Source organism: Nycticebus coucang, chromosome 16, assembly GCF_027406575.1.
Source record: "Nycticebus coucang isolate mNycCou1 chromosome 16, mNycCou1.pri, whole genome shotgun sequence".
Lineage (NCBI taxonomy): Eukaryota > Metazoa > Chordata > Mammalia > Primates > Lorisidae > Nycticebus > Nycticebus coucang.
Window position 1 is genome coordinate 38,951,107 of NC_069795.1, and position 13,533 is coordinate 38,964,639.

Here is a 13,533-nt window from a genome sequence, read left to right on the forward strand (position 1 = left end):
AATGTCTTATGCCTGTCAAAACATGAAAAATCATACGTTTATCTGTCCCTGTTGTTGAGGGCTTTATACATGTATCAGATTTACAGAAAAATGGTTACATTGGGGATAAAAAAATTGTTATTGAAAAAGACAATTCTATGATATTAGCCAAAAGAGTAATTGTGTTTATTAAGTTTATGCAATACTCTCATTCCAGGGGAAAACTCAAATTTTTCTTGCCTCATTTTTTTGTCTTTTGGGAACTCATTATTTATTTGAAAGAATAGGATTGTTATCCACTGGGGAAAATAAATCTTTGCATAAAAACCTGATTTAAATATGATATTTACATCCATAGATGATTTACCAGAAATACTTATCTTTTTCAAAACAACTATTACAGTTTAAAACAAGCAACAAAATGAAAGTGCACCATTATTAATAACACGAAGCTAGTGACATTTTGAAGTGGAGGTAAGGAGTACATATGATAAGGTAGTAACCCTGTTTTAGTACAAGTTCAAGCCAGTAAATATGGGGCCTCTATTTACTAGAAAGTTATTTACAGTATAAAATTTAGGGAAAGAGATATGTTACTTTAAGAATAAATTATCCCAGAATTTAACGGATTCTTTGATATTTACTCAATAAATTTCTTGATTGTAAACACAATTTTTACAATGATTCTTCTCCAAGATTAAATATTCTTGATTTAGGGATAATAATTAAGTCAGCTGGTTCTAGGATTTCTGTATATAGCAAAACCATGCATACTAAAGTCACACAGTCCACGTGATAGAACCTGCTTATAGGAAAACTCAGCCTTTGCTATATGTGGAGTTTGCATGCTATAAATACTATATTTTGCATCTGCACTTGGTTCAAGGCAATGTTGCTCAAGGGTCAACTATAATTAGAAAAACAAGATCATCAGAGAATGTAAATTGAGTCATACCTCTTCTTTCAATGATTGTCATTGCCTGTAGAATAAATGTAAGCTTCTTATTATAACAAGTCCTGAATGACGTGGCCTTAGCTTTCTTTTCTACCTCATCTTGGACTGTACTATCCCATATCCCTCTCTTGCCTCTCACACGTTCCAGTCTTGTCATTGTCGCTGTTATTATTGTGTTTTTCAATTCCTCTAGCCTCTTTCCTGCCTCTGGCTCAGGACTTTTGCATCAGCTAATTCAGTTTTTGGAATACGGGCCAGGATCACTAACATTTTTGTCCTCTGGCTATTTTTAAATGGCCATTTCCCACCATTTAAGTTTCAGTTGAAATGTCACCGCCTTCCTAGCAGGTCCTATCTTCATTTATTTATATTTTCTTGTTTTTACTGACTTTTAACATCTTAATTTAAAATTAAGATGTAAGTGCTGGGTGAGCAAGACTTATTTCTAGCTTGTCCACAGTTATATTTTCATCACTCACCAGGGAAGCACATTCTAGGTATAAAACATATATTTGTTGAAAAACTAGTATCACTGAAATGTAATAGAACAAATCCATTTAAAATATAGAAGACATTTCAGAAAGCATTACATTATATTTATAGTTCATATCCTTAATATAAACCTTAATATAATGATTATACATTATTAAATGATTTATGTTTGATATGTTTTTTTTTACATGTAACTTCTGCCTGTCCTTTCATAACTTCTTACTGCATTCTGTAATTTAGAGGTAGAATCCAGGCAGACATCTACATAACTTTTTCACATAAATAACTCTATTCAATGCACCAATGCAACTATTTAATTTTTTTGAGAATAATACAGGAAAAAAATTAATGAAGAGGCAATTTGGGTAATAGTCAAGATAATTTTATGTTTATAGAATATACATATATGTGGCCCAACCCAAAAGAATTATAATGCTAAAATACATGTGCTTTATCTAAGTCAAATGACTACCAAATGAAAATCAGGCAACAATTAATTAGGGCTAGAATAATTTGTTATTCATTTATAATTAGGAAAAACTATCATGAAAACCAGATTGAAGTCCTAGTATCTTCTCAATGTATACCTTTCTTCATAATCTTTATCTTATTTTGCTAGCTATATTTTATATATTTATATATTTGAAATAATTATATTTTTGAAATTAAGATGTTAATGATATTTGCTTTATCATCTTCCATTTTATAATTTCTTCCTATACTATACATATTATTCAAAATGAATTATACAGTATTTAAAAATATATTACAATTTAGTATTGTTTATTATTTTCTTTTGATAATTTAACTTTCTAAGTTTGTTTCAACCTACCAGATGAAACAAATATGTACGTATCATTTTCTTCCTTTTTGCTAACAAACTGAAATTCTTCCCAGGGACTTCAATTTTAAACAGTTATGTCCCACTCCAGTCAATTTTATTTTTCTTTTTTGTTTCCAGAATATTGATTATTGTATGCTCAGTACTATATTCCTCACCCTATCTTCGGAAGAGCCCTACCATCTGTGTGTTCCTTTCCAGAATATTTCCTCCAGTTTGACATCTCAATTTAGAATGTAGTAACGTGATTGAACTTCACTGTGAACCAGACTGTGATTGTGGTCATAAATTTCATTTCTCTGGAAGGTTGCCTCTCAAATGTTCATCAGTTAGCAAGTAAAGCTAGTCAGTTCTAGGTCCTGTTCATTCACCCTGCAAACAGTATTCTAGAAAGATAAAATGACTTTACGTACACATTATATGCATAATTACCATATTTAGTCCATTTTAACATTATTTCTAATTTAAATAAGAAATAAATGTAAAGAAATATTTTAAAACCCTCTTTTTTATATTACTCTGAAAGATATACAGTTTTCTTTTCATTTTTAAATCTTTCCTTTGTTTTTGTTCTTCTATAATACTTGAAGACATATTTATAGAGGAACAAAGTAGCCCGGTGAATATAAATGTGAATAATTTATTAACTTCCATGTTTCCTTGAGAAATTATATGTGTTCATTGAACAAACTATTCTTTGAATTTTTGAGAAAACTCTAAACATTTTAGAAAATAAATTAAATATAGGTAAATTAATAAAAATATATTTAATATTTTTATTGCAAAAATCTATTTTGGTTGTAAAACCATATTCCAGGTATATTTGTATTTATTCTAGGTTACTAAGTGCATTTTGCCTTTTAGCAGGGCAATAAGCAGAAAAGCTAAGAAAAGAAAGAATGTGTACAAATACAGGTTTAAAAAATTATGGGAAATTTTTGCAATGCAACTACTAGGTAAAAACATAAAGCATCCATAAACAAAGGGTTCCAGGATTTTATAAGTACTCTGTGATACCTCAGATTTTGTAAATTTAGAAAAATAAAAATTTAATTATGACTGAGTAACAAAAACAAAAAAAAATAGAAGAAATTAAAGAAATCTAATCTAGTTTATGTAGGAAGAATAACTATGCTGGACTTATTATCATAGAAAAGGCTGAGAAATGTATGTGTGTTTCACCTGCATTACAAATGTGTTCAGGCCTAGCTCTGATGCTGATAATTAAAAATTAATCTTAATTATAAATCCTACCATAGACCAAATGGTAGGTAGTTTTGATATACTATATGTAACTGGGTCACCTATACACAATCACTGCAAAGGTCAGTTGGAAATAATACAATGGTTATCCCACAGGTTTCCTGATTGGCTATGGAAGTGGCCTGGAAAATGATTATCACATTCTAGCAAAGAAAAAGAAAGGTGAAATTGCTACAGGAGAATTATGATTCTCTGGGTCAGGAGCTGTGGGAGCCACTGTAAATCTGAAAGAGCCTTTTGTCATGAATCCGAAGCCAACAAAGGGCTAGGGCCAACCTTTGAGCACACAAGAGGTTTTGCTCCCAGAGATGGTAGCAGAATGGGCTGCTCACAATGGCCATAGTGAACACCCGGATCTGGTCTACAGGATTGTAACGGCTGAAGTTGCCGATTTGGCGCTGTTACACTCTGATATCAGGAGGCGAAAGCCCTTCCAACCTTTCCTGGCCTTGCAAGACCCACTCCCCGCCAGCTTTGTCTCTTCCCTGCCTTGGTCTGGCAGATGCATTGGAACACAGGTCTCCAAAGTGCTTCCCGTCTCTATGGAAACTGGCAAGCAGCGCCAGACTGATGGCCCTGCTCCACAGTGGCTGGGCAGAGTGGTGGCACAGAAGGTGGATACCAGGTGTTGTATTCTAAAAGGCAGACTGAATCCTAAGAGTACAAAGTATTATAGAATCAAAGAAAAATAAATTATGTGCGGTAGCCTAGGAAAACAGGTAACTTAAAATTTCTCAGGCGTACAAAGCCATAATAAAAGGATAAGGGAAAAGTCCCTAGTGGGTTCTAAGTGTTTGAAAGAGCAGAGAGAAATTCCAAAAGTGGAAACATTTGGTACTTAGTTATCTGTCTTAAGTTTTCCTCTGATTTTCTTTCTCACATGATGGAACAGTCATTGCACTTCTCTTTAGAATTGTAAGTCTGCACTGATGACATTTGTGCGTTCCAATCCAATAGACTTCAGAATGCAGTATGTGCTTCAGTCCACACCACTACTGAGCCACAACTTTCACATTAGAAGGTTATTTGTTTAGAATGCCTTCAGTAATTTAGTGGAAGTAATAGCATGCTGTGTGTGCATTTAGATATATTTTTAGACTCTAGGCAAGAAGAAAGATCTGAACTTTCTAAGATGCAGATTCTTACTTAATACAAATACTCCTAACCTGTTGATGGAATGTATGAGAGAAAGAGAGAACAAAAAAATGGAATAGTTAAAGGGAAGTCCTTAAGTAAGAGACTTGGTACTTTATTTAAGATTGTGTGGCCTATTTTTGTTATTTCTTGTTGAGTTTTGTATTTAAGAACTGTTCTTTTTTTATTTCAAATTAATATGAGAATATAAACTTTTAGGTTACATTCTTCTCACTTCCAAGGTAAAGTTCTTTACTTACTTTTTATCTATTGATCCGTTTAGCATGTGTGCTTTCACAACCAAGATATAAGAAAACCTTAATAGAAGAACAGTATTTTTGTTTACATGCGGTCCGTAAGCGATACAAAACAAACCCAACATTAGGTATGCTATTTGACTTGGGTGGCAATATCTCTCTCAAATTAAATAATTTTGTAAATTATGTTGGCAGTTTTCACTAAGTATAAATACAATAACTTCCAATAGGAAGCGTCAAAATCCCCCACATTGTTTATTTCAAGGGACTTTTATACTTTCGTATTGAAAAATTATATCTTAAATTCTCTTCACATCTTGTTTTTATTTCTTCTTTTTAGTTGTAAAATCTGGTTCTTCCTTTGAAAGTTTTGCTCATTTTCAGGAAGAAAAAGATAATGAGAAGTTCTCTATTCCTGTTAAATAACAAACAAAAATTTGATCCCACCCTGAAATGATCTCAAATGTTTATTAGCTAAACCTCTGCCCATGTATCTAGATATAACTTAGGTGATTCTTACCTCTCAGTAAGTAGCACTCAATGTGCAGTGTGAGCTGACCCACTACTGTGGCCCACATTTAATCTTTAGCACAGCAAGAGAGGTGGAGAAAACCATTGAGTTCACTCATCGTCCATTCAAAAAATCGCAAGGCTTGAATGATGCTATTTTTAAGAAGCAAAGCCATGCTTTGAGATCAGTGTTAAAGCACACCATTTACCTGCCTGCTGTCAACAATACTGCTTGTTTAAGATCTCTGTCCACTGCTTTGCTTATTGCTTAACTACCTATTGGCACATCATAGCCTATAACCAAGGTGAGCGTGGCTGTAATCTTAGACTTCGTTCTTTGCGTCCTGTGTGACAGTGTGCAGGATTCTTGGTGTCAGACAGTGAAGGCATCATGAAATTGTGAAGGAAGGATGACTCTTAACTAACTGAGGTCAAAAAGAGTCAAGACTTGATCACTTGATTTTGAACTTTGTAATTCCTAATGTAGACGAGTAAACATTGGCCATTCTCTTCCTGATTAGATGACACATGGAAACATTTGAGGATAATGGCAGCTATTTAGTCTGCTATTGAAAGACAGGTCCAGGAGAGCTATCTGTTCAGGATATGGAATTTTTGTTCATCAGGAAAATGTCTTTTGTGGCAATAAATGAGCAAATTATTCCTGAATAACTAAAGAAACTAACCTAAATGGTTTTAAAACACTAGCACTAGTTAGAAAGAAATGAACTTGGCAGCCTAATTAAAACTACTAGTTTAAGATCATTGTCTACAGAGCAGAAGAAAAGCAAGCCTATTCTAAGGGTTTTTATTGGCAGAATTGTGGGTAGGAGGGGGGATAAAGTTAAAAATGTACACAGAAGCCCCAACGAGAGACATCAAGGATGGTTTTTAATGGTGTGCTATAAATATTTAACAACGTGCACTATGGGGAAAATCATTGACTTGTGGTGTTTGCCAATTTCCACGGAGAAAATATTCCCTCTGTGGTCAATTTCAAGCTACCAACGTATGTCACTGAGAAAGAATTGGGAAGAGTGACACTCAGTTTACTCTCACGAGCTGATATGCGCCAACTCAGGCATATTATGTTTTTACTAGACTTTCAAATGTTCATTCCCTTTTTAAAAATAGGTGTAGAAAGTCTAAATGCATTTTTGAAATGTTTGATTGCACACTATCCTTCATTTATCACAGCTACTTACTCAGAATTAAATCCACTTTATTTTCAAGGCCACTCTGTGGTTAAGCAGCTGAGGTCTGATTCCACAGGGTAAGAGTTCAAAACCTGGCTTTTGTAATTTCTGACTATATAAGTGAGGCACTTAATTTAATATATCTGTGCATCAGTTCCCTCTTCTTCAAGGTAAAGATGATGACAAGGTTGTCATGCAGATTAAATCGTTGATAAAGGAAATGCACTTAGGATAGCGCCTGACACATTGTGAATCTGCAATTAAAGTTAACTGTATTTTTCACACATTTACCACTGTCTTAATAACAGTTGAGGGATGGGGTAATATAGGAAAGCCACTATTAAAAGGAGTGTTGATGCAAGAGAAAATGGACAAGGAAGGGAAAGTGAAACAGATTCGGAATCACGGATGTCCATCAATCTCAAAAGGTTTTGGTAGGACTTATACTTAATATGCAAGAAATGTTATTGTATACTGTTTTTCTCCTTTCTGGAGAAATAAATTTGGCTCGATTTTGTCATTTCATGTCCTAGTTCAGGGCTTTAATGATGTTAAATATATCTGCTCTAGATTGCCATCTGGTCCATTTCCTTAAATATACTCCTTATGCACCTCAAGTGGAAACTTAAAAAAATATGTCTTAAGACATCATGCCAATATATCTTTAAAAATCTTATGATTTAATTTTATATGTTTTTTTTTTTTTATCTGAGAAGAATTAATCACTCTTCCTGCCCCTCCATTTTGCCCATGAACTGATACAGTAGATGAATTATTTTGGTTATTCTTCTGTTAAAAGTTCCCCTACACATGCCAGCCACAGCTCTAAGATGATACGTTCACTTTGGACAAATGAATATTTACTAGCACTTTCATTGAAAATATAGTATGTTAAGTGGTGTACCTGATTCAAAGGTAAGTAAGAAGCTCCCATTCCCATACTCTTAGTTGGCTTAGAATCGGGTAAGGGTGACAGATAATCATACAAATAATTAGAAGAAGGAGAAACTAGGAGAGAAGGAAGAAAATGATAATTGTAGCTTGCCTGGAAAAATAGCCAGCTAGTATGATTCCAAAGTGGAAGTTATATTTTCTTTAAATCTTATCAGATCCATTGGTGCCTGTGGCTCAGTAAGTAGGGCACCAAGTCCCATATTCTAAGGGGGAATTCAAACCAAGGCCCGAGCCTAACTGCAACAAAACATAGTGGGGTACTGTGATGGGTGCCTGTAGTCCCAGCTACTAGGGAGGCTGAGGCAAAGGAATGGCCTAAGCCCAGGAGTTGGAGGTTGCAGTGAGCTGTTATGTCACAGCACTCTACAGAGGGTGACAAAGTGAGACTCTGTCTCTAAAGAAAAAAAATCTTATTGATAAGAATGACTCCTTTGAAATCCAGGATGGAAGTAAGCTTACTCAGACCCAGTATTATTTATACTAAATAATATGACCAATGACATGCATATTAGAAATCCCTGTAGATGGTAAACCATATTGCTACTGCCCGGTAGTCAAGCTGTCTTTCCCCTGGTCATCGCATCCTCTCCTAAAGTGTCTAATCACCTTGCAGACTCCTGAACAAATTTCTCTTCTTCTACCCACCCTTTAAATATTGATTCATGGGTAAGCATACAGTAAGTCCTTCAAAGGATCTGTGTAATGAATTCATTGAGGATAAAGTTTTTTAATTTTTTAAAATTTATTTTAATTGACAAATAATTTTGTGTATTTATGAGATATAATGTACTATTTTGACCTATGTAGACAATACCAAAAGGTTCGATCAAGCCAAAAATATATCCAGCACCTTATCAACTTATTTTTTCAGTAAGAGCATTAGAAATAGACAGTACCTTTTTATTCGCTGCAGTCATCTGCTAATGTACTAATTTAGTAATTTCTTTGGAAAGACTCTTGAGCTATGAGGAGTTAAAAAAATAAAGTAGCAGGTAATGTGATGCTCTTTCCAGGTTACAATCATAAGTAAAAGTCAATTCAAAGCTTTGAGAAGTTTGCCTTCAACACGAATTTTTGAATTGAGTTTGGAAGCCACATTTCCTAAGGGTAGTTAGGATTAGGGGATTGTCCACATGAATTTGCTCTGTATTGGGAAAAACAAAATTATCAGACTGCAGGTTTTTTAGGCTTCAGGTCCCAGAAAAATGAAGTTATAATACCTTAAAGTCAGAATCCCATGTGGGGAGAAGATGGAGGGAAGATGTCCTAATTTTCGACCTGGAAGGAAAGGGTACAGGTGTGCGAGTGTCCATAAAGTTCCTGGTATGTACAAGGTCCTCATCATTTCTTTCTGCCTTCTATGGACCAGAAAGGAAAGGCTAAAATAGTTATCAAATGTAACTTTTTAAGAGCACAAAATATTTAAGGGTAGTTAATGTTGACTTCCTTTCCTATGTGATTTTACAGTGTAAGTTTCACTGTTAAAATGATTACTCAGTTTTTTGAATTGTTGTCTAATTCACATTTAAACAAACATAGATAAAATCTTTGGGGAAAATAAGAATAAATATGTCGAACTTTCAGAACAAACCCCTAATAGTTCATTCACTTTTTTTAACCACGGAAAAATCACTTAACCTCCCAGTGTCAGTTTACCCATCTGTGAAATGAGAAGGATAATATTTTCTTATGGGGATGTTTTGAAAATTATTTTGCAAATGTAGTGGATGAAATTGTTGCAAGCATCACTGCCCTTTTACCACTTCTTTAAAGAAGCAAATGGTATTATTTATGTACCAGTTGATAATCAAAATGACATCTGGGTTGAACACTGTGTATTTTTATTAGCAGTTGCATGCTTTTTATTACTTGAAGAATTACTCCCAGATTGCTCAATTTATGCATTATGTCAATACCAGAGAACCTAAGAAAAGTGTCTTAAAACCATTTTGGGCTTCATATTTATTAGCTGCTAATGTCTGGTAATTATTCTTTTTTTTTTAGATAATGTTTTCTCTGATGTGGCTTTTTGCCTCACCTCACTTCACAAGATTGATAGTTCTCCACATCACCCTGCTAGAGGTCACCTCTGAGCTGAAGGCAAAACACATCCCACTCTGGCTCCTGTTGACTTTCAAGTCAACTATCAAAGAATTTATTCCAGACATCTCCTAACCTCAATTTAAAAACTCCACCCTAAAGATTACAGGGAGATATCCTGGAGAGTTGCCATAGTGACTCTAAGAGGTTGGCATTGAGGAGACAAAGCTACTGATATCAGATTTTTTACTTGATAGGCCTAATTATATAAGGTGGTCATGAACCTCTGTGCTTATGTCATTTAGATCTGGAAAGAAATTTTCCCCTCCAGGCTCTTCTGTCTCTGATGGTGCCAATCAACAAGCTTCTTAGTAATAAGATTCTTGTGCCAATAGTTCCAGCATAACCTCAAGTGGTGCTTGTAATAATGATAAAATCATTTCAAAACTAAAGAAGAAAAAAGAAAGATATTTCCTGGGTGTGATTAAGTCATTATAATGTTCTTGCATATGGAAATTATGCTTGACTTAATGAACTATCTTGTTTACAGATTAGTGTTTTAACCGGGCTCTAGAAAGTCATTTTTACCCATGTTGATCATTGTTCTGAGCCATGTATGAGCTTATCTTCAGATCATCTTGGTGAAGTGAAATTTATGTATTAAGTTCTACATGAATGAATTTTGTTTTAATAACAAGTGCACTTATTAAATAAATTTATTATATGAATTACTTTAATAAATTAATGTGATACTTAGGAAAATAACAAAAACTTGATTATGTATAATTGATATCCAAATTAACAAGGGTCATTTTAAAAATAAGCATTTTTCTGATTATAACAGAAGTATATAAAAAGAGTTTAGTATTACCTTTATCCTGGTTTAGAGTCATCATTTTAAGTGTGTAATAGATATTCTACAAAATGAACACTTTTTACAGAAGATTCACAATGTTTTCTCCAACATATTTTGTATTTCTAAAAACAGCTACATCTATTAGAAGCGCTGGTGAAACAGGATTCTTTTTTTTATTTTCTTTATCAGAAATTGAGTCTAAACTTTTATAGAAGTTCCCAGGAAAGTATTTTGTGTTTTCTCTACTGCTTTAGAGATTCCTAAATCCAAGTCTAATACCATATAATTGATGCAAAAACCTAGAGATATAAGTGATTATCAGATTCTTATTTGAATATAAATCTTCATGTGTGCCTGAGAGAAATAGAAGATTTTCTAAAACATATAAACGAATATAAGAGTCTTGATCACATGTCAATACCGCTGTTTTCTGATTAAGGACTTTCAATTATTTTTCTCTTTTGTAATATGTAGTTTTGTTGCTGATGTTTGACTGATTTAAATTTTATTTTGAGGGAGCAGTCAAGTCCAATGTAGATCTTGGGGAGTCAATAATTTTGTGACTTTCATTTAAACAACATTTTCTTTAATCCCCTTTTAGGCAGCCAAGGACAGTTTCCACTAACACAGAATGTAACGGTTGTAGAAGGAGGAACTGCAATTTTGACCTGCAGGGTTGATCAAAATGATAACACCTCCCTCCAGTGGTCAAATCCAGCTCAACAGACTCTCTACTTTGATGACAAGAAAGGTGAATACATTTTCTTTTGAATGTTTTAATCATATTCTGAAATATCCTAATTATAATACGTTTATTTTTCTGAGATGATTCAAATTATTCCTTTTGATTACCAAACTACTGCTGCTTGTATTTAAACATCTTAAATATTAAATACTTTGGTTTGCAAGTCATAAACACTAAAGATAACCTATGTCAACTTTTTAATAAAATAAACAGGTCTAATTCTGTTTCAGAAATAGGTTTATGCCTTCTCTTACTAGCCATCTTCTCTCTGGATAGAATATTTTTACATTCCTATAATTGCCTTGTGTATAGATTGAATTTGTTTTTATTTTTATTTTTTTACTCCTGGCAATAATATGGCATTTTTATTAACCTTAGTTTCATAAAAGTGTGATATAATTTTGGGAAGTTTGATGGTTTTATTATCATGAATTGTGCCTGAAAGTAATAATTGCAGAAATAATTCTCATAATAATGTCACATAACTTCATTTTCCAAAATAAACTAAAATTAAGTAAGAAACTATATTTCTGAAAGTGGAATTAGACTTTTAAATTTATTTTAGCTTCCAGTTTGATAACAGGTAGATTGAGTAAACTTTTCTAGAACAGCAAGGAAATCCATGTTATATAATGCAAGCAAACAATTGAAAAGGTACACCAAATTACTACACCTTCATCTATATGTTATCATGTTTTAAAAATGTTCATAAACTGTAATGAAAATTCGGGACTGTTACTTTAGAAACATTTAAATTATATAGGATATAATATCTATAATATTTGGGTTTTATGAATCTATGTGGATAACAGTAAAAATAATTTATTGATAAAAATCAGTTGTGTTTTTTTCTATTAAAATGTAGTCAAATACAGCCTGGTAAGTATGCCAGTTCACCTAAAACATATACTCATTGTATTTTGTTCATTGCTATGGCTTTTCCTTTTTGATATACTCTAGATTTAAATAAATCTTTAGTTGGTTTTAAATGTTCAATATATGATGAAGAACTGATTAAATGTCTAATCCATCGATTTGACAAATATACATATATATTTGTACCAAGTATTAAAGTTAGGGAACAAAAAGATAAGGCACTCTGCCTTTTTAAACCAAACAGCCTAGTAGAGGAGGCAGACAATGAACGAAGACACAAACAATATATATTTTAGAGTACAACGGTAGGGGACAAGTCTTGTGAAGAAAAATGAGTCAGGGATGGAGGGTATGTTGGAGTTCTCTAGCAAAATGAAAACAGTAGAATGTTATAACTGGGTTATAGCTTTCATGTGAAAGCCATAAATTAGTTTCATAGTAGGGCTGAGTACAGGCGGAGGGAGGATGATTGGTGGGATTACACCAGCGGTGCATCTTACAAGGGTACATGTGAAACTTAGTAAATGCGGAATATAAATGTCTTAACACAGTAACTAAGAAAATGCCAGGAAGGCTATGTTAACCAGTGTGATGAAAATGTGTCAAATGGTCTATAAAACCAGTGTATGGTGCCTCATGATCGCATTAATGTACACAGTTAAGATTTAATAATAATAAAAAAACGCAGTAGAATGAACATATAGATATATGATAGATAGATAGAGATTTATCTTGAGAAATTTGTTCAAATGACTGTAGAGGCAACTTTGAAAAATTCAGATCAAACTGGCAAGCTGGAGACTCAGGGAAGAGCTTATGATGATGATCAAGTTCAAAGGCAGGATGGAGGTGCAGGGCCTTCTTCCTCAGGGCACCTCAGTCTTTCTCATAAAGCTTCAACTGATTGAATAATGAGACCCACCTACAGTAAGGAGCATAATCTGCTTTACTTAAAATCTCCCAATTTAAAAGTCAACTTCACCTACATGTCACAGCAATATCCACATTGGGATCTGACCAAATATCTTGGGGACTGTGGCCAAACCATTTTGACACATTAAAAAAAAAAAAATTAAACATCACAAGGGTGAGTTAGACCTGGCATCTCTGAAAAACTTGATTATTTAGAGTTTTGATTTACACTGTTTTAATTGTTATCTGGGACACAAGTAAACAGATGTATCTACTGGCCGAATTTTCATAGAAGATCATGTGAGGAAGGGGTTAAAGTTCTCACAATTATATAGGCCTAACTTGAAGCAAATATTGGGACTCCACATACATGTTTTGATTAGAGTCCTTGATGTTGAAGTCAGGCATGTTTAACAGGGACCTCTAGTCACAGAGCTAATGCTTTTATTTATTTGTTTGTTTGTTGCTTTAGAAGTGTTTTAAAAAGATACAAAATGGATTCTAAAATGTTTATTTGCTAAAC

General features: G+C 33.5%; 1 protein-coding gene across 3 annotated transcripts in view; it reads left to right on the forward strand.

Moving 5' to 3' along the window:
- CADM2 (cell adhesion molecule 2) overlaps positions 1-13,533 on the forward strand; it is a 1,073,247-nt gene that overhangs the window by 820,442 nt on the left and 239,272 nt on the right. For all 3 annotated transcript variants that reach the window (XM_053565552.1, XM_053565553.1, XM_053565554.1), the window contains one exon: positions 11,079-11,228. Coding sequence is in view for 1 of the 3 variants with exons in the window: in XM_053565554.1 (XP_053421529.1) it covers positions 11,079-11,228 (150 nt within the window). In the remaining 2 variants the exon portion in view is untranslated. The remainder of the gene's footprint in view (positions 1-11,078; positions 11,229-13,533) is intronic.